The following is a 27817-nucleotide window of genomic DNA, read 5'->3' on the forward strand; positions in this document are numbered from 1 at the left end:
TGTTTGTGACGTGGTAGATATGGACGTTAGTCATGTTCTCCTAGGAAAACCATAACAATATGCTGTTGACATTACTTATAATGGCTAAGATAACACTTTTATCTTTTGGTAGCATGATAAGAAGTTTGTTTTAGCACTATAGTTTCCAACCAAGGATGGTAATCCTGTTAGAAAATAAGATAGTCTATTTTTCACTACTATATGGGTTTGGGATTCTATGAGCAGATCAAAGAGTCAAATTTTATGGTACCCTTAGTTGTTAAAAGTCAACTAGACATCAACTGAAGAAATTCCCATTAGAGTTCGGGAACTAATTTCTGATTTTGCTTTTATGTCTACCAAGTTACTTAATGAATGTCTCGTATGAGAAATATTCAGCACCGCATCAATTTGATGCCTGGAGCAAGTTTATCTCATCTGCCACACTGCCTTACATGTCCTTCTAAGCATGAAGAATTATAGAGAAGTTAATGAGTTGTTAGATAAAGGATTGATTCGTGAGAATATCTGTTCCTGGGCAATTCATACGTTACTAACTCCTAAAAAAGATTGTAGTTGACGAATGTGTAGATAGTCGTGCCATCAACAAAATAACAATCAAGTATCGCTTCTTTATTCCACACCTTGATGATATGCTTGACAGGTTATAAGGTGTTATAGTGTCCACGAAACTTGAATTAAGAAGTGGATATCACCAAATCCGTATCAGTCCTTCCTGGTAATGAGTGGAAGATAGCTTTCAATACCAAAGATGGCCTCTATGAGTGACTAGTAATATTATTCGGGTAATCTAACGCACCAAATATGTTAATGCAACATGAATCAAGTTCTCGACCTATTTATTGGCAAATTTGTGGTGATTTATTTCGATAATATCTTTATCTAATAAAAAGATGCAAATAAGCATTTGGAACATCTCAGGGAAGTCTTTATTGTTTTACTGGCTAATAAACTATATATCAATCTTAAGAAGTATAGCTCTATGACTTATCATCTCTTATTTATCATGTTATTGTGGGAAAAAAAATGATAAACAGGTAGATGAGGCCAAGGTGAAGATAATTTAGGAATGACCAACCCCTAAAACAATAGTGAGAGGTGCAAAGTTTCCATAACTTAACTACCTTTTAAAGGCAGTTTATTAGAGGTTTTAGCACTATTATGGCACTTGTCACCAATTGTTTGGAAAAAAGGACTAGTTTCAAAGGGGAAAGGCTCAAGAAGACAGTTTTGATTTGATTAAAGTAAAATTGTATAATGCACCTTTATTCACAAATCCAAGTTTTCTGAAGGTATATCAAGTTGATGGTAATGCATCAACATCCAGAATTGGAGCTGCTTTGCCTCAAGAAGGTCACCTAGTGGAATACTTTAGCAAAAAGGTTAGTAAACCCCGTCAAAAGTGGACAACCTATGAACTTGAGTTTTATCTAGTAGTTCGAGCTCTAAAGTATTGGGAGCATTGTTTGGTCCAACTAGGATATGTACTCGTTGGATTACTTCCTTACAGAAATTTACTTTTGTTATTAAGCATAAATTTGGTCAATAGAATGAAGTACTTGGGGCATTAAGTCGACGAGCCTCTTTATTAGCTACAATTAGTACTAAGATCATGGGATTCGATTACTTGAAGGATATTTATGTTGATGGTGAGGACTTTGGTAATATTCTGGGCACGAGGCAATAATAATGAGTTTGTTGTTAATTTCATGATTCAGGGTGAAATTTTTGTTCAAAGCTATGCAATTATGTATTCCTCGCTCTTATTTACATGAATATTTAGTCCATAAGGAATTGCATGCTAGGCATGCAGGTAGAGATAAAACAATTACCTTGGTGGAAGAAAGATTTTACTGGCCTTAACTTGAAAGGGATATAGGAAGTTATGTTCAATGATGCCCTATCTGTCAAAATCACAAATGACAAGCTCAAAATACCACTCTTTATACACCTCTACCTATTTCTGAGACAATATGACAAGATTTGACTATGATCTTTGTTCTTGACTTGCCATGGATTCAACAAGGTATTGGTTTGGTATTTGTTATAGTTGATCGTTTCTCTAAAATGGTTTGCGTCCTTGTAAGAAAACTGCAGATGCTTCTTACGGAGTTTACTTGTTCTTTGGAAAAATTGTTGTTCGGATGGTGTTCCCCGTCCCATTACTTTTGACCGAGATGTGGAATTTTTAAGTTATTTTTAGAGGATTTTGTGGAGATTATTTGATACTTCTTTGAAGTATAGTAATACTAGTTATCCGTAGACTGATGGGCAAATTGAATTAGCTAATCACAACCTTGGCTGATAGTTTTGCGGTGACAAGCCAAAGAAATGAGATACTGTCCTTCCACATATTGAGTCTGCCTTCAACAGCATGCCCAACCATTCTATCAACAAGCCTCCTTTTGAAGTTTTCTACACTAATGCTCTAAAACATACAGTTGATTTCATTTGACCTCCTCTTTTTACTGATACCAATCCTAATGTAGAGGAATTTGCTAAGCCATGTACAACAGGTTCACCAGGAAGTCAAACAAAATTCGAAAGATGCGAAGTTATATTATAAGACTATTGCAAATCGACACAAGCATCAAAGGTGTTCAAAGTAAGGTGAGTTGGTGATGGTTTATCATCACAAACATCATTTCCAATAAGTTCTTACAACAACCTTAAGTATAAAAAGACTAGTCCCTTTTGGATTCTTCAGAAAACTAGGGATAATACTTATAAGATTGATCTTTCTGCCAATATGAATATCTCCAATACTTCTAATGATGCTGATATTTTCGACTACTATCCTCTTGATGAGTTTTCTTTGCAAACCATAAAACTTGGGAATAAATTTTCTTTAAAAGGAGAGGATTGACGCAACACACTTTTTCTAGTTCAATTCTAAGTGTTATCCCTAGTTCAATTTTAAGTGTTATTATTTCATTATTTTTGGTCTAGTTCAAGTTTAAGATTTATTTTAGTTTTTTAATTTTTTTAATATTTTCCATTTCTTATTCTTATCTTCTTATAATTCTATATTTCTAGTTGTGCTCTTATTACAAACTTTATAAAAGAACTTATTTGTAACAGTTTTATATATAACTTAATATAATTCAATGTTATTATTTGAAATTTTAGCCTTTGTTTTGAATAACCTAATGACTCTACGTCTGATCCTTTCAACAAACTTTCCGCTACAACACAAAGCACTCTCCTCTTACCCTCACCCTCATAACTAACTACAACTCCGTTCTTAGGACTAAATTTTTTCTCAAAACATCTTCCGTTTTCTCTTATTCATTTTTATAAGAAAGAGAAGCTCTTAGTATTTGATTCCCATTTCTATTTGGACTTCCCATTTCTATTCATTTGTATTTGATTCAATACTCAATCAACCCAAAATCCTGCCAAAGTAACAGCATGAGCGAGGGGGAGAGAGAAAGACATTCTGTGTGTGTGTGTGTGAAGAGAGAGATCAGTTAAAATAAGTATTTTAACTACTTTTAATAATTTACAGAGGATGAATTCTACAATATCTCATATGTAAGAATACCAGGTGAAAACCAAAGGGATGAAACAATCCCAATGATTCTGCACTTGAGTTTTCTACGCCACTATTAGAGTTCGAGTTTTGGCAATCAACCTTTCATCTACTGGGTTGTCACACTCTTTGCAAGATTCCGCGGCTGGTCAACATTATAACCCCTTAGAACTGTGAGATGGTATGCCAGCAACTGCCATCAAACAAAAGGAAAGTCAATTACAAACAAAAAGTAACCTAATGTACGTCTATGATAAACTGATGGAAGTATTAGATTGTTACTTTCAAAAGTTAATGGACTTAGTTATAGTCATACCAAATAAAAAATAACCCTATATAATTTAACCAATCCTAAATGTCATAACTGTGTAACATTTGATGCACCTAGAGTTAAGTGGTGTGCATGTCCCATGTGCTAAGAAAAGTTACTGCACCAATATCTAAAGTAATCATCTGGTTTATTTAACTATTCCCTCTATAGATTGTGTTAAAAAATTTTGATAGGAAAAAGAAAAACAAGAGAGGTGAGAAAAGTAAGACAAGCATCCAAAATATATCATTGTTATACAGTGTACAAGACTACACCAGTATCTAAATAAATTCAGTGAACGTTCCTTTAAAAATACCTGCAATGGAACTATATTGACTACAGGTTGAAGGCAATCCTCGACCTGAGGAACTTCAATCACTCGACCAGATCCACCAGGGCATGCAGATGCAGTATCCCCCTTGGAACACATTACTATTAGACGACCCTTGCGAGCATGAAGCTGCTGAATAACTGACTGCTGTTTGCTGTAGCAACAATAAGTCAGTACAAAGTTATGGAAAAACAGAAGTACAGTGCGAAGGTGTTTTAATAACAGGTTTTACAGCAGCACCAACCTAAAGCATGCATCACGAGTAGCAATCACAACAATAGGGAGATTTTCATCAACTAGTGCCAAAGGACCATGTTTCATTTCACCAGCTAGTATTCCTTCACTATGCATAAGTGCAACTTCCTTTACTTTTAGAGCTCCCTCTAGAGCAGTTGCATAATTGTATCCTCTTCCAAACACAAGAAGTGACTGCTCAGCAATCAATAATTTTGCAAGATCCTTCATCTCCTCATCAAGCTTTAGTACTTCTCTGACTTTATCTGCAAAAAAATAAAAAGATATGGACGTGAAGTACTTCAAAAAATCAATATTAGCACTAAAAAACTTGGCTATATTTGCCACATAAAGATGATTTTCAATTTTCAATTTTTACATCCATATGTGGGTATTGAGTGCCAATACGCATGTCTGCACAAGTATATGCACACACTCATATATCTATATGTATGTATAGTTATATATATAACAGCTATATATGCATGTAAATGTACTGCGTGATATGTATCTCTATTTATTTATGCATATGGATATGCAGTCTTTTGTAAAAGGAAATACTAGTAAAAGAAACAGAAACAGAAGTTCATAATAGGAGGACATATATCCCGTTTGCAGCATAGGAAATAGAAAACCCAAAAGTAACCTAAATATAACACAAGATAACTACTGACCCTTTCGCCAAATAGCTAAAGGGACCTAAAAACCTGAATCTTAAACCAAACTAAAGCCCAAAAGAAAAACAAAAAGCAAAAAAACGAAAAAAAAACAGCAACAACAACGTCACGGTATCAGGAGATATTAAAAAAATGATATTTGAAGACCTTGGCAATACTTTCGAGCTGTAGTACCCTAAAAACCAGCAAAAACAAACTTTCCAAAGCATTGTCTGCATCTTAATACTACTGCAATATACACAAAGAGATAACAGGAACTTCAATCCACCTAAGTGCTTGTAAAGAACAAATTAAATAGAGGGGTGATGACTAAGGCACTGAAAGAAAAATTTGCAGGTGTAGGTCCCACCTGAGTAGAATGCCCACACTCTCATATATATGCAAGCAGAACTCCATCATAAATTTTCTAGAAAAACATTCTAAGATAACATTATTATTTTCAGGCCCATTCCATTTTTTTTTATTTTTATAATTCTGTTTTTTTTTTTTTGTTTTTAGATACCACATATATTTTATGGTATCATATTTGTATAAGAAATGAAAATTAGAAAATTAGATGGATTCCTAGTCCTTGCATGGAATAAACATAAAGCACATACATATATATGTAAGAGGACTGGAACTTACTGGGCAAATCAAATAGGCCATCTATTATGGCCTCCCTTCTTTTCTGATTAGAAATTGTATCACCCCCAATAGCTAGAGCTAACATAGCCATCACTACTATTTGACTTGTATAGGCCTGGTAAATAACAAGATCGACATTATGAAACAACAAAACAAAATTTAAAAGAAAAAGGAAGATTTTATGGGCACAATTTCCTACCTTGGTGCTTGCTACACCTATTTCTGCTCCAGCATTTATATGTACACCACAATGTGTGTTCCTAGCTATTTCACTGCCAACCGTGTTTGTTATGCCAACACATAATGCACCATTTTCCAGAGCATATTCCAGAGCACGTAATGTATCTGCAGTTTCACCTGATTGACTAACAAAAACTGCAGTATCTTCTCTGTATATAGGACCTTGCCGATCCAACAGATCACTAGCAATTTCCATAGTAACAGGAACGCCTAATAAAAAGGCAAACTACGTTAATAAAGAAAATGTTAAACCATTCAAAACGTATTTGCCACTAGAAAAGCAGTAATTACCAGATAGCTCTTCCAAGATGGGTCGTGCAGCTAGTGCAGCATTGTAACTTGTACCACAACCAATGAAAACAATCCGTCGGCTCCGCCTTATTGTTTTTAGGTGATCTTTCAGTCCACCCAAAAGGACAGTCTTTGCTTTGCTGGAACCGCCACGTATAAGCCTCCCCCTCATAGTGGTTTTCAAAGATTCCGGCTGTTCATGAATTTCTTTTTGCATGTAATGTTCATACTTTCCCTTATTAATTTGCTCAACCTCCATCTCAAGAACAGATAATGCACGTTGTACTGATGCTGGTCTAGAAAGACCACCATGTCTTCCCTTATCATTATCAAACTTGAGTATTGACACAGCTCCATCCTGAACAGATAAACTAAGATTACTAGCAAAGGAAGTGATAAGCTTGAGGATTGAAACATAATCCTGAAATAATCAACTAAGCTTAGAAGCTGAAATATTTTAATCACTGCAGCAAGCTATCTGTTGATTCAGCATTCAATTAACTACGCTCAGACTGTTGTTTGCTACACACTACTTCCAAAAATTTGAATAAAACAAATAAATAAACTGAACCTGAGATTTTGTCTTCAAATAGGAAGTAGTTGGAAAAACAAGGAAAAAAATAGCCATATAGAACCTTTATCTTGTGTAAAAAGCTTGAAAAACGTTATTATTAGTCATTCAAAAGGAAGTCTGAAATGTATCGAGAAGAAGAAGCTACATTTCAAGAATTTTAGTATTAAGAAATATCTCTGTATACCTTATGCAATTTAAATATTTCTTTTTGTAACTAGCATTAGTTAGGAAATGTTAGTAGTTTTCAGAAATTTAGGCACAACTTATTTTTTTTTTAAATAGAAATTTAAGCACAACTTATGGATTTTATTAATTCCAACTGGAAATTTTTATTTGATCTCCTCTTGAGGATTTGTTTTCTGGTATATCTCATATTTAATCTATACATATATTTTATCTTGATTTAGTTCCCTGTGTTGTTTAGGATCAATTTCTACTCAATATACATCTGATATCCATATAAGAGAGGCTCTGTTAAAGCATAAAAGTAGCCAAGACTGTAACATAGTGAGTTGGGATATGAGATCCCTTTACTTCTGTTTACTCCTCATTAATGTTCATTAGAAGATTTCCAAGATCCATGTAATTGTGTAGTGTATTCTGTAATAATGGAGTGTATTCTATGATAGAGGTTTTAGGAATCAGTAGTTATTTTCTTCTTAATTTGGAATATTTATTTCCTCTTTTGTACCCTATAAGGGATCTATAAATCTTTTAACTTTTGTGTAATATTCGTTTAACCAATTCTATATTTTCTCTCTACCTTTATGGTATCCGAGCAGAAAAAGTTATAGGGTTTGAATTGCCTCTTGGTCCTAGAAATGTCTGAAATCACGTGTGACACCTTTTAGCCACCATCATCTCAGATCCTCCTCAAATCACCCTAAAGCCATCTAAATCTCATTGTTTTCAGGTCCACAATGGGACTAAATGGCAAAACTTCCTCTACATGGTCAAATCTGTCTGCACGTAAATCAACAGAAGAGGCCAGATCGGATACCTTGAGGGAGATGCTGTGAAGTCAGACGTGAAGGACCCAGCTTATGTCATTTGGGGCGCTGAAAACTCAATGTTGATGACATGGCTAGCCAATTCCGTGGCTGAGGACATTGGAGCCAACTACCTTTATTACTCCATAGACCTCTGGGACAATGTTTCACACATGTATTCTGACCTTAGAAATCTATCCCAATTATATGAGTTAACAGTGACCTGGAGAAATTTGCCAAGTTGAGGATTCTATGACAAAACATTTTAATTCCCAAAAAAAATTGGCAGGACCATGAATTATTCAATGATTACAAATGGAAATCATCGGAGGACTGCAACCATTATAAAAAGATGGTGGATGCCAGTCAAATCTTCAAGTTCCTTACTGGTTTGAATATTGGGTTGAAAATGTCAGCCAAATCTTCAAGTTCCTTACAGGTTTGAATGTCGAGTTTGACTAGGTGCGTGGCTGATTATAGGAAGCAATCTTCTGCCTCCAATAGGCGAGCTATTTGCTGAAGTACGCAGAGAAAAAACTGCAGACATGTGATGCTGGGAAAAAAAGCTACTAATGCAACCAGTTCTGTGAAAGGATCAGCCTTAGCAATTCTTGAAGCCCAAATCAATCATAGGATGCCTCAAAACCAAGGTGGAGGAGAAGAAAACAATCTGCAGTCTTGACTACTACGGCAAATCACACCATACCCAAGAGAATTGCTAGAAACTGCATGGTAGACCACCTAATGATAAGGGAAACAAGTCCTTGAACAAGGCAATCATGCAGAAAATGAGGCCTAAGCCTCTCCCTTTAGCAAAGATAATTAGATCATCTTCTTAAATTGCTAAAATTATGCTCTTCACCTACTGCTCCTGTTGGTTTTCTCACACATTTACATAGTAATCCTGTAGTACTTTCGGTTCTTACAAGAGTCAGTCCTTGGATCATTTATTTAGAGGCTTCTAGTTACATGACAAGCTGCTCTAGCATGTTTTGTTCATACTATCCATGTTCTGGTATTGAAAAAGTTAGAATAGCTGATGGTAGATTTTCACCCATTGCAGGCAAAAGTTATATTAAATTTTCTGGAAAAATCAAATTCAAATCAGTTTTGCATGTTCCAAAACTTGCCGGCAATCTTCTCTTTGTCAGAAAATTGTCAAGACTCTGAATGTTCCATTCTTTTTCTTCCTTCTCATAGTGATTTTCAGGACATAAGCTCAGGGAAACCAATTGGAATTGCTAGATAAATAAATGGACTGTGCTACTTTGATGAAATTAGCTTCCGGGAATAAAACAGCTCAGATACTAGGTAGTAATCATTCAACCTTTGTTTACGATGAGTTATGTTATGATATAGGAGATTAGGATAACCTAACTTTCCATATCTTGAACAGTTAGTTCCTAAATTTTTTAAAGGGATTAGATTGTTCAAAAATTTTCCTTGTGAGGATTGTCATTTGGCTAAAGATCATTGTGTTTCATTTCTCGTAAAACCATATTTTGCTTCAAAACCATTTTATTTGTTTTACAATGATGTTTCGTCCCCATATAAGGTTAACACTTTCCCGAAAAAAAAAATGATTGGAATTGCTAGAGAAATAAATGGACTGCACTACTTTGATGAAATTAGCTTCTGGGAATAAAACAGCTCGGATACTGGGTAGTAATCATTCAACTTTTGTTTATGATGAGTTATGTTATGGCATATGAGATTAGGATATTGTAACTTTCCATATCTCAAACATTTGTTTCCTAAATTGTTTAAATGGATTAGATTGTTCAAAAATTTTCCTTGTGAGGCTTGTCATTTGGCTAAAGATCATCGTGTTTCATTTCCCCTAAAACCATATTTTGTGTCAAAACCATTTTATTCGTTTCACAATGATGTTTCATCCCCATATAAGTTAACACACTTTCTGGAAAAAAAAATGATTAGAATTTCTAGAGAAATAAATGAACCATACTACATTGATGAAATTAACTTCCGGAAATAAAACAGCTTGGATACTAGGTAGTAATCATTCGGCCTTTGTTTATGATGAGTTATGTTATGGTATAGGAGATTAGGATATCCCAACTTCCATATCTCAAACATTTATTCCCTAAATTGTTTAAGGGGATTGCTTTGTTCAAAAATTTTCCTTGTGAGGCTTGTCTTTGGCTAAAGATCATCGTGTTTCATTTCCCCTAAAAGCATATTCTGCATCAAAACGATTTTATTTGTTACACAATGATGTTTTGTCCCCATATAAGGTTAACACATTTTCTGAAAAAAAAAAAAACAAAAATGCTTGGAATTTCTAGAAAAATAAATGGACTGTACAACATTGATGAAATTAGCTTCCGGGAATAAAACAGCACAGACACTAGGTAGTAATCATTTGGCCTTTGTTTATCATGAGTTATGTTATGATATAGGAGATTGGGATATCCTAACTTCCATATCTCAAACATTTATTTCCTAAATTGTTTAACGGGATTGGTTTGTTCAAAAATTTTCCTTGCGAGTCTTGTCATTTGGCTAAAGATCATCATGTTTTATTTCCCCTAAAACCATATTTTGCATCAAAACCATTATATTTGTTTCACAATGATGTTTCATCCCTATATAAGGTTAAAACACTTTCCGAAAAAATAGTTTACGATTTTTATTGATGACCACATAAGAATATGTTAGATTTATTTGTTGGAAAAGAAATCTGAAGTTGAACAATGGTTTGAAGAATTTTTACTTATGATTGAAGATCAATTCGAAACTAAAATTGCTATCCTAAGAATAGATAATGGAACTCAATGTTTGAACAAATCTTTGAAAAATTTTCTTTTAAAAAAGGACGTTATTCATCATTCAATTTTCTGTGACATACCACAACAAAATGAAATTGCCAAGAGAAAATACATACTTGAAGTTACCTGAGCAAAATGTTCTCGGTGAATGTTCCTAAATACATCTCAGGTAATGCCCTTTTAACTGCTTGTTACTCGATAAAACAGAATGTCATCTCAAGTTTTGAAACTTCAAACACATTTACAATGTTTGAAAAAAAAAAAATCCTACAACCTGGCTACTTGCAATTCTTCCATTGATAGTTTTTGGTTGTACACTGTATGTCTGTGTATGCAATAACTTTCGATCCAAACTGAATCTAAAAGCTAAAAGATGTGTTTTCATTGGTTTCATTGACTTGATTATTTTTATATTACAAATTATCTAAAACAAAGGTAATTTTAAATTACATTCTTATACAATTCTTTTGGTAATTTCAGCCTAAACAAATGGAAACACTGAATTTCCCTTCAATGATTTGAGCTTCCTTAAACAGAATTTTCGCCATATATGATACAGGTAACTTAAAGATTTATCTCTTTGAGACAGAAAACAGATATCAATCACTATCTTCCCTTTACCATAAAACCGGCAAATTTCAGGAACCAACCGAGCCCCTAGACCTGAACTCACAATAGATAAACACCAATCCTTTATGGTTATTGATCGACTCTCGCTTTCTATCATCCCAAAACAGAAACTTTACCAGTTCCAACCACTGGAAGATTAAACAATTCCACATCTCTGCCACCTCAAAGGCTAACCACTTTATTTTTCATGCTCTCAATTTCTGGTTCTTGGAAATACACCAAATACACTCCACAACCTTTGATAGACCCTTTAATAGTGGCTCTGTCATTCGAAGGTTTATGCCTCTCGTATTTGAAGATTGCAGTGTATTAATCATCATATCAAAGAAGCCCTATCCTCACCCCTGGTAAGGTGTTCTTTGCCTCTGTTGACTAAGAACTCAAGGCACGTGATTTTGTTTTTTAGTTTCTTTGGAAGGAAGTGGGGGTTCTTAAGAAAATAAATACTTTTTCTTATTAGAAGATATACATATCAAGTTAAATAAGTACCTTAATATGAGCTACTTCACCATCTTCAATCACCAAAACTCTTTTGGTATGTTCAATGAGAGCATTTGCATCACTTGATAAAAAAAGTTCCTTAGGATGTGAATTCTTGTAGAGGAACTTAGCATCTTGAAATGTAGATCCATTACTTTTTTCATCGTTTAACTCCTGAAATTATAGTCAGGCAATAACTATATTAACACAAGTACAAAATAGAGAAAAAGAATAATGTAATCAATCGATATCAGACAAGAGAAATTCATTTGCACAATGTATGATTTAGTATAACATGAAAAATAGATGGTCTAGCAATAAGCTCATACTTCTATGAAAGATTTCATAGGTGATAAATTTATGTTTTATAGAGATTCATTTTTCTAAGTAAATTTACAAATTTATTAATTAGGTAAGATACAAACACCAATCATAATAAAATAAAAATTACTTATAAATAAAAACACATACGGGATTACAATCCGATTCAAACTTATGACGCCTTGTAAAGAAAGAATGTTTACCTTTTCGAAAGGCAATTGTAAATTAGAGTTATTTGCGGAAAGATTGGGAGATGATAGCATATTTATGCAGAATGTGAATTTTCATGACTCTCTACTATCAGTTGAAAGCATCAAGTATAAACTTGCTAAGTGGGACAATCAAACCTACTAGTTAGGCCAATGTTAAAAGCTTCGGTAACAGTAGAGATTTCTCTTCCAAAAGAAATAATGAGGATTAGTCATGCTATTTAACTCAATGAAGAAAGGAGTTGTTTGACTCAAAAAGGTGACATCACCACATTTAAAGAATCAACACAATTCATCACTAAAATGTCATAATTTTATGGAATGTGGGGTATCTAAAACGTGAGGAGGTAATGTTGGGGGAGTTCTATATCATATCTATTCAAAAATTGTAGAAGTGAGAGGAAATGGGTATTCACAAGGGTCTATAGCAGAAGGGCAGGAGAGAAGCTCACTTTGTGAAGATTTTGACAACTGTAAACGAAAACGGGGTCTTCCATGGATTGTGGGAGGAGACTTTAACATGGTGCTGAGTAGATTTGAAGGGTCCAGGGAACACTTTTCGAGAGCATGTGCAAATGAATTCAAAGAGACTCTTGATTGACTAGATTTAATGGATTTATCTCTCATTAGAGGTAAATGAACTTGATCTAACTAGAGACTGAACCTGGCATGTATGGATTGACAAGTTCAAGGCGTCAGTTTCATGGCAAATGCAAACAAAAGGGTATATGCCAAAAGTTTTTGCAACGAACTATATTGGACCATTTCCCCAAATGTCTTGAAGCAGAGGGAATTAAGTAGAGTCCAAAAACCCATTCAAATTTGAGAATAAATGGTTGAAAGATATGCTTTCTGTGATAAGATTGGTAACTGGTGGAGGGGATCTATGGTGGATGGTAACGTCAGCTTTAGATTGCTCACAAGTTGAAGACTATGTGAACTGCAATCAAATTCTAGTGCAAGGAGGAGGTGCAGAGAGAAGATATACACACGCAGTTTTATTAGAGGACATTGAGGCAATTCATGGAAATGATGGCAAAAATATTTTGTCATCTGAATATTAGGCCCTAGGGACATTGAAGTTTGAATTGGGAAATAGATTGTAAATCAAGGAGATTTCTTGGAGTTAGAAATCAAGAGCCAAGTGGATTAAGGAGGGGGGTAGAAATATTAAGTTTATCCACAATATGGCAAATCACAATAGTAGTATCAACTATGTGGAGAAGATGGATATTGATGAGCAGGTCATGTAGGCCAATGAAGAGTTGAGACAAGGTGTCAGGGAGTTTTTTGTAAGTTGAGCAGCAAGGAGTTTAGCTAGCAACCATTGTCCAAGACCAAAGTTGGATGATCTTAGTTAGCGACCAAGCAAAGCAGTTATCTCATGCCATTTAATTAAACTGATTAAGAGAGAAAGAGTATCGTTAAAGGATCCAACAGTTTTGCTACCACCACGTTCATCTTTGGGAATCGACTTCTCTGTCTCAACATGTCCGGTAGGCAGGAGAGGAAACTACAAAAAATTTATGGCAACATTGCTGTAATGTGAGGCTCAAAACCCTAGAGGATGCAACTCATAAAAACTAGGAGATGATGCTCTTATATGATGAAGGTTTTGGAGATTAGATACTCTTTCCTACACCCATGTATAGGCCAATAAACATCTATTGCAGTTTGCTGTCCTTTAAAAAATTGCCTCAAATAGATCTTTTTATAGAAAAAGTGGATAGTTTAGAGAAAGAAAATACTAAGAGAGAGGAGAAGGTATCTTTCTACCATGTTAAAGACAAAATGCAAGATATCAATATATGATAGCCTCCAATTACTTTTGCCTAGTTGACAATGACAACCTCCAAACAGATATCTTTGCCTTAGAACAGAAAGTGATCATGCAAATCATTCTACCCTAATAAAGGAGCAGATTCAATTTGAATTTGCTAAAGTTGTTAAGTTGGTCCTTTCATTTTTTGGAGAAAGGATGAGAAAGGAAATCATTGCACATTTGATAACTAACAGATAGTTTTTTTCGTCAAAACAAACCTTTGTTTTAATTTTTCTAAAACTACAAGAAAGTTCAGTTATGTCTAAATCAATGCACATGTGAGAAAGTAGAACAATGAATCTGGAAGTGGAACCTCCGATAAGTATCTTCTTTGCAAGAAGAATAATAGGAGTTGTCTTTCTAGAGTTAAAGAAATTTGCAAATATCTTCAAATTCTTAAATTATCCAGAAAGATATAGACACATGATTGTCTATAATATAGAAAAATTTACCCTTAAAAAGTACAAGATGATATATGACTGAATTGTACTTCAATCTTCCAATAATAGATATGGACATTAGATTAAAACCCTACAAGCACCATCAATCATGCACAACTCATGATTATCAAATCTGTGTACTAAATTTCACAAGATTTTATGCGTACATATAGCAAAAATTTCATGAGGAAATTCTAAGAGAGAAAGAAGAACAAGAACAGAAAGAACATTGTTAAAGAGATGGTAAATTAGGTTAAAGGTAAGGATAAATTACACTCTCGTAATTAATTGCTTATATCTTTTTCTGTCCTAGAAAACCTATATATATAGAATTGTAAAATCAAACTATTCTTAACATGTCAAACTTTAGGTTAAGAAATCTTAGACTTTTTTACGAACTCTATTCAGTTTTCATTGTCAAAACAAAAAAGCTCTAGAGGGGCCAACCTCCATTGCCAACCACCACAGACCAGCCACCTCTACCACAAGCTGACATTGTAGCTGGCCATCTCCATCAAGATCACCCGTCATTATTAGATCTAATTCGCCACAGCCACCGCACACAGTTCTCTTGCTTGCCTTAATTGCAATCAGATGCAAGCAACTTCACAATCGCTCTAGTCAAGCCGCACATAATCCTCTCGGTCGTTTTCATCAAACACAAGTGAACTTGACAAGCCATACTGAGTTGTGACCAAACGCGACCCATAGACATGACACCTTCTAAACATTCCAAAGCAAATGAAGACAAAGCTCTAACTCGTTTCTGTCGCGATCCTCTATGCACAAATGCGTGCATGCTGGCCACTAATCTATTTGCCACAATCCTAGCTCGTGCCTTTTGTCTAGAACCCTAGCTTGTCTCCGGCGCAACTCACACCTAATAAAACATTTACGTACACTTTCTTTTTCACACAGTTTGAATGCATTAAAAAAACTTTTGAAAATTCATGAATTTTAAGCTCAAAAATAACTAATCATATATCAATACTTCTAAGTTTTTTCATATATATGTTACCTATTCAAGTAATAAGAAAATTGTCACTGTAGATAGTTTTTTAAATACTGTTACAGACAATGGGAACATGAAACTTAGTCATATTCTTCTCCTAAAAAATATGTTACATGTTCCCAGATTGTGCATTATTCTTATGTCAATAACTAAATTATCACACGACTTTAATTGTGAAGTAACACTTAACTCTTCTCATGATGACTTTCAAGATTAGAATTTGAAGAAGATAATTAGATATGCTGAAGTTAGACACGAACTCTACTACTTGAATACACCTAAGAGAGTCATCTCTGTTATTACCACGGTCTCATACACAAGATTTGACTCCACCATAAGAGGCTTGGGCAGCCTTCCTTCTCCATTTTAAAGGTTATATTTCTCTTGTTGTTAAAAAATACAAAATATGAAAATTCACATTGTGATATTTGTGAATTTGCAAAATATAAGCATGTAACATTCCCTTTATATTTCTGAACCATCTCACACTTAATATTTTTGGAGCTCAGTGGTTGGTGTCACTTCTTGACAATTGCACTAAAATCACCTAACTATTTTTACTTAAAGCCAAATTTAAGGTTACTTATATCACATCCTAATTTTGCAATATGATAAAAAAAACTCAATTTAAAACATCCGTAAAAAAAATTTGTACCTATAATGTAAAATATTTTTTCAATCACAAACTTTTGTCATTGATCAGGAAGAAATTTTTCATGAATCATCTTGCGTTCAAGCTCCACAACAAAACAGAATAGCGGAACGCAAGACTAGTTACTTTTTAACTACTACCAAAGTTTTTCATTTCTAAAGTAACTTCCTAGAACAATATTAGGGCAAAATCATTCTTACTGCCACATACGTTATTAATCAATGGCCTACAAATGTTCTTAATTTCAAAAATTTTCTTGAAACACTTCAACAGTTTTACTTATCAATAAGTGTCACAAACCATCTGATCTCTCGGATATTAAAGTATGTTGCTTTTGATAATATGTGTTTCCACCAAAGAAGAAAACTTGATTTCTGTGCTTTGAAATGTTTATTTCTGGAGTACTATTCGCCAACTTAAAAATTTTATATGTCTGCGGACGTCACATTTATTTAACAAAAATCTCATATTATCTATATCCTTATCTTCAAGGGAGCCTATATTAAAAGATAAAGATATAGAATTCTTAATAAATTTTAATCTACCACCTTTGTCATGCACCTCAAAAACATCACTGCAAGAGAATACCTGGAACCTATCAAAAACTCGTAATCACAAAAAAATTCATCATCTCAAGAGATCACACCATTCTTTAGATTTTTCAGGTGTATACAAGGAAGAAGATGTCAGGTACCAAGTTAAGACTGGTTAAGAATCTGACTTTGATCCTGCAATTGAGGTAAGTCCCTGAAAACTTACACAATCATCTAATAATGATATGTTTATCACACTTTGTAAAGGTAAAGAATGCACTAAATATCCTCTGCATTTTATTTCGCAATTTGTGTCATTTGATAAGTGTTCATGAACCCATAAAACTTTTCTCACAAATTTAAACAATTAATATGTTCCTAACACAATACCTGAGACATTATCCAATAAAAAATAAAAAAATATTATCAATATAAAGATGAAAGTACTTGAAAAAAATAGACTTCAGAAATGGTGGATCTACCTAAAGGTCCTCACAAATTTAAATAATTAATATGTCCCTAACACAATATCTGAGACATTATCCAACAAAAAATAGAAAAATGTTATCAATATAGAGATGAAGGCACTTAAAAAAAAGTAAACTTGAGCAATGGTGGATATACTCAAAGGCAAAAAAACCAGTAGAATGTAAACAAATTTTTAAATGTAAACTAAATGAGATAATCGGGAGGTATAAAGTGAGATTGATAGCAAAAAACTATAAACAGACATGTAGAATAGACTATCAAGAGATATTTGTACTAATAGTCGAGATTGGCACTCTGCGAATCTTATTATCATTAGCTGTCAACTTTAACTAGCAATTATAAATGCCTGATGTAAAATATATCTTCCTGCATGAAGATTTAGAAGAAAAAATCTACATAAATATTCCACTAGACTTTGACAGAAAAGCATGAGTAAATAAGGTACGTAAACTAAAGAAAACATTATATGCACTAAAATAGTAGCCAAGGGTATGATTTAGCAGATTCACAAGGGCGGTAATAGATTTAGAATTCAAATAGATTCAAGTAAATCACACTTTGTTCATCAAACACTCAAAGATAGGGTGAGTTACAGCTCTCCTAATATACGTTGATAAATATCATTATAACAGGAAATAATGAAAAACATCAATTATACTAAGAAAATGTTGAATAAAAGAATTCACAATTAAGACACTAAGCAAGCTGAAATATTTTCTGAGAATTGATGTAGCATGTTCTAAATTAGAAATTTTTATTTCTTAATAGAAATATATTCGTGACTTGTTAAAAGACACTGCCAAGCCAATACGCAAACCAACTAGCAATTTTGTTGATCCTAATCATAAACTAAGAATAGTAAAAGAAGATACATCAGTAAATGAGAAAATGTATGAGAGATTACTTGGGAGATTAATCTACCTATCTCACATGAGACCAAAAATCAACTATGCAATAAATGTTATAAGTTAATTCATGCATAATTCGAAAGAAATGCATCTATAAATAGCTTATAGAATATTACAATACTTAAAATAGTCATTAAGAAAAAGAATTATATTCAAAAAGAATGAAAAATTGCTCCTAGAAGGACAAATTCCTCTTAAAAGTCTATATTGATAAAAATTGTACGCAATTGTTTGTAAACAGAAGATTTACTACATGCTATTATACCTTCTTTCAAGGCAACATAGCCACTTAGAGAAGTAAGAGAAACAAAATGTAGTTGTGAGATCATGCAGAACCAAAGTTTTTGAAAATAGTACAAAGATTATGTGAATTATTATGAATTAAAAAAAATTAGAAAATTTTAGAATTAAGTAAGAAAATACTAAACACCTATATTATGACCACAAGTCAGCCATAAAATTGCTTATAATCCAATGCAAACATGATCAGACCAAGTACATCAAGAGTGACAGACAATTTTATCAAAAAAAAAAAACTTGACAAAAGCATAATATCTCATATATGTCCACCAATTCTCAATTAACAAGTTAACTAAAGGTGTAAACAATCCAACATTCCGAACTCTTATTAGTAACCTGGAGGTGGACAACATTTTTTCTCCAATTTGAGAAAAAATGTTAAAAAGATGATAATTAGATTTTTTGTAATTAATTGTTCATTTCTTTTTTCGTCCTAAAAAACCTGTATATATAGAACTGTAATGTTCTATAGAATATAATTAAATAATTCTTAACAAATACAAAGCACAAAGAGATGCAAAGCCAATAATACTGATTAGACGAAGCTTAAAGATGAAAAATAACTTGAATACTGATCAATTTCATATGCTCATACTGAAATGATATTTTCCTCCAGTATATAGTTAAATGGCTATCATGAGAAAGTACTCAAGAAATCAAACCACTGTTGAATAAAACTGCAAATTCTTTACTTGAAATTGTTAGTGTACTAGTTTATGCAACTTACCTTGACACCTAAGAGCAATGGACTGCCACGTTTGCATGCAATTAACTCATTTGGATAATGTAGGCTTTTGAAGATGAGAGCATAGGCCCCCTCAAGATGCCTCATAACTTCAAGCACAACTTGACTAAATGTGACAGTCTGGTCACCTGCAATAATGTAATTTCCAGGTTAGCATTATCGATCACATTTAAAGATATTGAGTTTTATGTGAAGAGGACAACATTCAAGTGCAATGACCTTAATTATATAAAATGGTAACATAAATACCCTTTAAACTAGACCCCGACTAAAAGAAAATATCATTTTATTTTCGAAAATTGTATAATTCCCTTGTTTTTTAACAGATTATAAACCGTGCTAAACAAGCAATGTTGATAAACAAAGTTAAAGTTAATTATACTCTCATATATTTAATACATGCCTATGAAATACATGTTTCCTGCAATTCGTTCATTCCAATTCTGTTTATAGAGTTCCATCTCTTTACAATTTTCTAATTTTCTCTATTAACAGCTGTACTCTGTATTCTAGAATTTTGATTTTGAACAAGTATTAAGTGCAAGATATAGAATTGAATAAGTAATAGAGACAAAATATAGGAGATATTTTTCGAGCAAATTTTTGCTGTAGTTAGTTCGAATATTTTAGCAAATTAGTCTTTGCTGTTTGATGTTGCAGCAATATGAGAGACACTACTTGAACTTATTAAAGTCATATGTAAAAAGATATAGATCCCACAAGCAATAGAAAAAGCATTTTGGTTCCAGAACATTGTCACAGCATCATAAGGTTTCAGGTTGCCTTATTTCAGCCTATCATGCCACTTAAATTATATATTTGTTACTGTATTTAAATTCTGAAAAAAATAAAACTAAGAAAGAAGCGAAGGCCATTATTTCTTTTTATAAAGAACGGAAAATAAGACATCAATCACCAATGTGAATAAGAACGGAAAGAGATGATCACTCTGTCTCACTCCTCTCTCACCTATAAACCATTCTTTTAGTTCTTCAGTAACAATAACCGAGAACATAGCAGAAGATAAACATCTCCAAATCCACCCTCTCTATCTAACCTGAAACATTTTCTGCCGATAAACTTATCCAAGAAGCTCCAATTAACCATAGTACATGCTTTCTCTAAATCTAATTTAAGAATGAGACTTTTTTGCTTCTGCCTAGTCATCTCTTTGACCACCTCATGAGTGATGAGAGAAGAATCAAGGATCTTTTCCAGCAACAGAGTGATCAAATTAGCAAAACCAGTGTTTCCAAACGCCTTGCCTAACCACAGAGGAAATCCTGGTAATAATTTTATAAATACTGGTCATAATGCTAATAGAACAAAAATCAAAAACACTAATGAACCAGGCCTTTTTAGAAATAACAGTTACAATGGTAGACTTCATGTTAATCCTTATCATCCCATCCATATAGAATTCTTGAAAAACTTTGAATAAATCCTTTTTCACAGACTCCCAACAGTTTTGTAGGAATGATATATAAAAATCATTAGGACTTGGTGTTGTATCTGTCCCTATTAAAATATTATAGAACATTCTCTGTACATAATAATATAATTATCTTCGCAAATATGTAAGCATAATTAGGAAGAAAATTATTAAAAGACTTTATGTTGGTTATCATATATGAATCCGTTTACAAGTATATATATCTCTACTTTTATTTCAATAAAACATAAGTAAATATTCAGTATTCATTTTCCTAATTCTTACATGATATCAGAACTAATGTTAGGGTTAGGATTAGGGTTAGGGTTTTAGGGGTCAAATTAAATCAAGCCAAAAAAAATGTTGAATAACTCATTCCCGGCACCGGAGAAAGACAATCACATATCTCTGGCCAATTCAGAGTGTGGCCAATATGGTAGTATGCGTGAGAGAAGCCGAGGAAGCGGTTTGCGCGGCCGTTTGAGGCTGCGTGCAGTGAGATTGCCGGAAGAGAGCATTCCCAGGCGTGTTGGGTTCCCATTCGAGGATAGAAGCAACAAAGGAGTTCGGTCATCTAGTTCTATGCACGAAACCAAAAGGCCAAAGAGGAAAAAGGCGCGATCAGAGCAGACCACGCGACAACAAACGATTCTCTGCTCTCCGGCGCGATTTGGGGCTTTTCTGCAAGTGTCATTCTGGATTAGAGCTGACATTGGAGTTCTGTGGTGATTTCCAACCGAAAGAAGGTTATTTGATGGTTTCAAGCAGCAGCACGTGTAACTCTAACTGCAGCGCGTGTAACTCCAGCGGCGGCGCGTGGCTCTCTGGTTGCTGTGCATGCAACAGTCCAGAAGCTCCAATGGTTGGTAGTAAGATTCTGGTAGGGTTGTTGATAGCCGTGCGTGAAGAGTTACTCTTTTTTTTTCAAATTTGCTAGTATATTTGCAGTGTTTTTAGTGTGTTTTTAACTGCTGTGTTTGGGTATTTTTGAGTGATAATTTGTGGATATTCTTGAGTTAAAAATGAGTGATAACAAACTTTCGATGAGTGAGATAATTTCGGTCATGTCAAATATCACTGAGCATAAATTAAATGATACAAATTATCTGGAGTAGAGCAAAACTATTAAGGTTTATCTACACAGTATTGATAAGTATGATCACTTGACTAAAGACTTTCTCACTTATGGAACTAGACAAATCTGACTAAGAGATGATGCACAGTTATTTCCGCATATTAGAAATTCGATCGATAGTGAAGTAATTGGCTTAACTAATCACTATGAGTTTGTTAGAAACTAATGAATTATTTAGAGTTTCTCTATTTAGCCAAATGAAATGTGTTCTGCATGTATGATATTTTTAAGGTTTTCTATCGTGTTGAGAATGAGGTCATTTATAAAATTTAAAAGGACATGTGAGAAGTTTAATGTACTTTTCCCGTTGAAATTTAAAAAGATATGTGAGAAGTTTAATGTACTTTTTTCGTTCATTACTGACATCAAGGTACAACAAATACAGAGAGAGCAGATTGTCATAATGAGTTTCTTGGCTAGTTTTCTATCTGAATTTAAGAATGCTAAATCTCAAATCCTATTTGGTTCCGAGATCACATCTCTTAGAGAAATTTTCAGTAGAGTGTTATGTACAGAGACTGCTACACTTAATAAACATACTAATGTTCTTGCTACTAGAGGAAGAAGAAGAAATAATAACAGAGGAGAAAACAGAGTAATGGATAGTTGGTATAATGATTCAAGTAATATTATTTGTTATTCATGTCATCAGCAAGGACATACGAAGCAGTAATGCAAAAAATTATAGAATTAGAATTAGAGAACACAAATTGTGAATATTACTACTACTAGCTCCTCTTCTGAGAAAACTATTATGGTTTCAGCTGACTAATATGCAAGATTCTCTCACTTTCAAGAATTTTTGAAAGAATGCACACCAGCCACTACTTTTGCTGAATCAGGTAAAAGATGTCTTATTTTTTCATTAAACAAATGAATGACTGATTCTAGTGTTACAGATCACATACAGGTAATCTTAATATCTTCTCTAGTTTTCGATCACATAAAATGCCTTTTCTTGTAATTATTGTTGATTGGTCAACCTATAATATTGAGGGTTTTAGGACCCAAACTTGATTTTAATTTAATTTATGTAAGTAGACTGACCAAAAATTTTAATTGTTCTCTCTCATTCTTTCCTGATCATTTTCTTTTTTAGGATCTTATGACGAAACAGATTACTGGTAAATAATATGTATCAGAAGGCTTCTACATTCTTGATAGTTGGGTGTCTCAATCAATTGTCTACTCTAGTATTGTCTCTCCATTTGAAGCACATTGTCAGTTGGGACATCCATCTCTCACTATATTGAAAAAGTTGTGTCTTCAGTTTTATGATGTATCTTCATTAAATTATGAGTCATGTCAGTTTGCAAAATATCATCGTAACTCATTAAGTTCAAGAATTAATAAACGAGCTAAGTTTACTTGTGAATTAGTTCATTCTGATATTTGGAGTCTGTCCTGTTATGTTTAAAACAAAATTTAAGTATTTTGTTACTTTTATTGATGATTTTTCTTGAATGACTTGGATATATTTTATGAAAAATTATTTTTAAGTGTTTATTCATTTTTGTACTTTTCATGCGGAAATCAAAACTTACTTTAATATTTCTGTGCATGTACTAAAAAGTGATAATGCTAAATAATATATATCGAACTCATTTCAGAATTATATGACTCAATATGAGATTCTTCATTAGTCTTCTTGTATTGATATACTATCTCAAAATAGGATTGTTGAGAGAAAGAATAGACATTTACTTGAAACTATTCGAGCCCTCTTGTTTCAGACATAAGTTCCTAAGCAATTCTGGAATAATATTGTATCCACTGCCTATTTTCTTATTAATCGTCACCATCTGCAGTACTCAAATGTGATATTCCTTACAATATTTTTTTTCCAAATAAGTTATTATTTCTGGTGCAACCGCGAGTATTTGATAGTACTTGTTATGTTCGAGATGTACGATTCAGTATTATTAAACTGGATCCCAAAGCCTTGAAGTGTGTCTTTTTGGGATATTCTCACTTGCAAAAAGTATATCGGTGCTACTCTTCATATCTCAATAAATATTTAGTGTCAACCAATGTAGTCTTTTTAGAGAATATACCATTTTTCTCTTCACAGTCCAGTTCTACAAATCATGTGAAGGACAATGAGTGGCTTATTTATATATTTTAGAACAGTACCTCTACGGAGTAACCAAATAATAGTATTTCTTCTTATGTGCCTTATAAGCAAACTGATGATAGTATGCCTTCAACTCAAGAACAACCGCCCATTATTCATGTTTATTCCAGAAGACAAGAGACTAATGATACATGTCTTGTACCAGCTTATTCGTCATCTGATCTTTCCACCCCATGATCTTGATCTTCCCATCAGTCTTCGTAAAGATACATGTCAATGCATCCTTCCTCATTCTACTCATCCTATTGCTAATTTCATTTCATATGATCATTAGTTTCCTTTGTCTATCTCTTTAATTACTTGTCTATATTTTACTTCCATACGCAAGATAGTTAAAAATGCTCTGAATCATCCTGTTTGGCGTAATGTTATGCTTGAAGAAATAAATGTTCTTGATGATAATCATACCTGCGACCTGATAGATTTATCCAAAGAAAAAAAGGCTATAGGGTGCAAATAGGTATTTGCAGTTAAAGTGAATTTAGATGACTATGTGGCGAGACTTAAAGCTCAATTAGTAACAAAAGATTATGTTCAAACTTATAGGGTGGACTATTCTGATACAATCTCTCCAGTAACCAAATTTACTTCGGTCCGTTTATTCATATCTATTACAGCCTTCAGAGACTAACCATTACGCCAGCTGGACATTAAAAATGCATTTCTCCATAGTGATCTCTTAGAAGAAATGTATATGGAGCAATCACCTGGGTTTGTTCCTCAGGAAGAGTACAAAAAAGTTTGTTATCTAAATAAATCTTATATGGTTTGGAGCAGAGTCCCCGAGCGTGGTTTGGCAAGTTTAGTGAGGTAATTTATGAATTCGCATTAAAAAAGAGTAAGTGTGATCATTCAGTTATCTATAGAAAATCAACAGTTAGTATTATACTTCTTATTGTTTATGTTGATGATATTGTGATTATAGGAGATGACCATGCAGGAAAATCCTCTCTCAAGTCATTCCTGCATATCAAGTTCAATACCAAAGAATTGAGACAACTAAACTATTTCTTAGGAGTTGAAGTAACAAAAAGTAAGGAAATGATTTTGTTATTTTAAAAGAAGTATGTACTTAATCTACTTGCAGAAACAGGAAAGCTGTGAGCTAAGCCATGCAATACTCCTATGGTACCAAATGTACATCTTACAAAAGATGATGGTGATCCCCTTAATGATCCAGAAAAATATAGGTAACTAGTTAGAAATTTGAATTATCTTATTGTAACTCGTCCAGATATTACATATCTTGTCAATATTGCAAGTCAATTTATGTTTGCACCTATAGTTAAACATTGGGAGGTTTTAAAACAGATTGTATGCTACTTAAAAGGTGCTCCGATACTTGGCATAATGTTTAAAAATTATGCACATACTCACATTGAATGTTTTACAAATGTTGATTGGAGTAGATCTAAAATTAATAGAAGATCTACTACAAGCTATTGTGTTTTTGTTGGTGAGAATTTCGTATCATGAAAAAGTAAAAAGCAAATAATTGTATCTCGCCCAAGCGCAAATTTTGAATATAGAGCTATGCCCCAATTCATACATGTGAAGTCTTATAAATACATCATTTTTTAGATGAAGTAAGTTTGAATCCCACATCTCTTACAAAACTTTGGTGCAATAATCAGACTACTCTTCATATTGTTTCAAATCCTGTGTATCATGAGAAAACCAAATATATCGAGATTGATTGTCACTTCATCCGAGAGAAGATTTAGAAAAACTTTATATCTACTGGTTACATGAAAATAGGAGAACAACTTGCTGATATATTACAAAACCTCTTAATAGAACACAGATTGAGTATTTTCGGAACAAGCTGAACATGATTAATATTTATAGTTCAGTATGAGGGAGAGTGTTAGAACATTAAAAAATATTTTTTATACATAATAGTATGATTATCATTTCAAATATGTAAGTGTAATTAGAAAAAAAATTATTAGAATAATTTATATTGGTTACCATATATTTTATTGAAATAAAATATAAGTAAATATTCAGTATTCATTTTCCTAATTCTTACAGTCCCAAAGTCCCAAACAGCCTTCTTCCTCATGTTTCTCCAACTATCTAGATCTAACTTCATCAATTGGACCCAACTCTAACCCTTAAAGAAAACGTCTAGTTAACCAAATAACATAATGAAAATTAGCAAATTTGGTGACCAGAGGACTTTGTCCTTTCCTTTCGCTGGTCTGATGTAATAAGATCAAGAGTCTAGGTTCTATAGGGGCATTACCTCATAAATTGTTACTCAAGACTAGGTCAAATTAAAATTTATACACCTAACTTGACTTCAGCGGTGGTAAAACTGACAGAACGTAGCTTAAACAAGTATTTTTATGCTATTTCTTTTCTCCAGCCTATAAATCAAAATTTTTATTTATTATTACTTACAATATCATACTGCAATAGTATTTTAAGTTGATATTTCCAGCACAACTGAAACAAATGACAAAAATCATCTATTATTGCCAATTATAGGAAGATAGTATAGACAATTGCATTGCTTGGGAAACAGTATTCCAGCTTTGATTCATGTGTAGGACTTCACATGTAGTCTTTGATTAGAATATTATAAGACTAGATATGAGTATATAGAACTTAAAAGTTCGCAATAGAATGTACCTTCTTCATTTGCTTTGTCAAAAACAAATTTAGCAAGCTTGGGAATTACTTCTGTGTCTGTTTCTGATTCAAAGGTGAACCCATGTCGAACTAAAGTTTCCTTTAACACCTGATATGTAAACAAAATAGGTAAATGAAGTACTGATTAACACCATATCATAATTTTGAATATGGTTCATACATTGATGTTAACTCCAGAATAAATGCAATTGCAGTAAGAAAGGTAAGAAACAGGAAGCGAAACAAGAGAAACAATCAATACAACAGAGTATATATGAGATCTATCTAGGATAGGAGGCCATATACCCAGCAACAAATTATCAGAGGTAGAATGGCAGGGTTTAATTTTGCAACACTGTCTTCCAAATATTGCAATGTTAGATATCACGAACTTCAGACAGAAGTTATAGCACTTGTACAGCCTAGCTTATCCTAGCCATGAAGGAGGAAAAGTGGCAGAAATGTTAATTAAAAAAACTTGTCTTGTAATTCCTTCCGATTTTTTAATTGGTCCCATCCAGTTCCTGTCGAGTTAATTTAACCTCACAGAAAACTGCACAACGAAGCCCTTCTCTCAAATATTGGCTTCAGAACATAGTAAAAGCATTGTTCTTTTATGAAAAAAGAAGCTTTATTAGGGAAAGAAGTATCAAAATAAAAAGAAACCCAATCCCTTTGCAAGATAGCAAACAAGACATCCTAAAAGAACCATGAGCCTAAGCCTGCAACAGAGAAAAAAAGGTCATTCTGCACAAAAGGAAGGATAGCCAGTGCAATCCTTGAAAATCCAAGCACTATGCTCCAACCATAACACCCATAGACCAACAAAATAGCTATGCTAACATGCCACAAATTACCAATCTCCTTCTTCTTGCCTCCCTCAAGTAAAGTAGCGAGAAAACAGTCAATGGAGGAACAACATGGCTATCACCAAACATCTCAAAACGAATAGTTCAAAGTCTCCAAGCCACTTAGACGCAAGAAAAGGTGACTATAATTTTCTGCTACCTTAAGACAAGCAATACCACATAGAGAAGAGACACAATTAGGTCTGTGGATTTGCAACAGATCATTTGCGTTGAGCCTGTTCAGTACAGATCCTAGTGAAAACCTTAATTGTAGAGGAATTTCAGCCTTTCAAGATACTCTAGTTAGAGTCACAATAAGGTTAGAGGGATGCTGTCTGAGATGACAAAAACAGAGACTTACAAAAGGGTATAGTTGGAGAATGAGAAAAACGAGTGGGCTCAAGAATGTGCATCAAAGAAATCATTTGTTCATATTCTCCATCATAGATATTTTTAAAGAAGAAGGTCCCAAAGATTTTCCCAATGATTCAAGTAA

General features: G+C 33.4%; 1 protein-coding gene across 1 annotated transcript in view; it reads right to left on the reverse strand.

Annotated features, from left to right (window-relative positions):
* Positions 1-3466: 3466 nt before the first annotated feature.
* GFAT (putative glucosamine-fructose-6-phosphate aminotransferase) overlaps positions 3467-27817 on the reverse strand; it is a 28459-nt gene continuing 4108 nt past the window's right edge. The window contains exons 3-11 of the mRNA XM_088219597.1: positions 26474-26582; positions 19118-19263; positions 11714-11878; positions 6243-6600; positions 5911-6161; positions 5712-5826; positions 4418-4673; positions 4159-4327; positions 3467-3725 (exon numbers count right to left, since the gene is read on the reverse strand). Coding sequence (XP_088075723.1) covers positions 3642-3725; positions 4159-4327; positions 4418-4673; positions 5712-5826; positions 5911-6161; positions 6243-6600; positions 11714-11878; positions 19118-19263; positions 26474-26582 — 1653 coding nt within the window. The 3' untranslated portion in view covers positions 3467-3641. The remainder of the gene's footprint in view (positions 3726-4158; positions 4328-4417; positions 4674-5711; positions 5827-5910; positions 6162-6242; positions 6601-11713; positions 11879-19117; positions 19264-26473; positions 26583-27817) is intronic.

This window comes from Carica papaya, chromosome 1 (assembly GCF_054855325.1).
Source record: "Carica papaya isolate Zhongbai chromosome 1, ASM5485532v1, whole genome shotgun sequence".
Taxonomy (NCBI): domain Eukaryota; kingdom Viridiplantae; phylum Streptophyta; class Magnoliopsida; order Brassicales; family Caricaceae; genus Carica; species Carica papaya.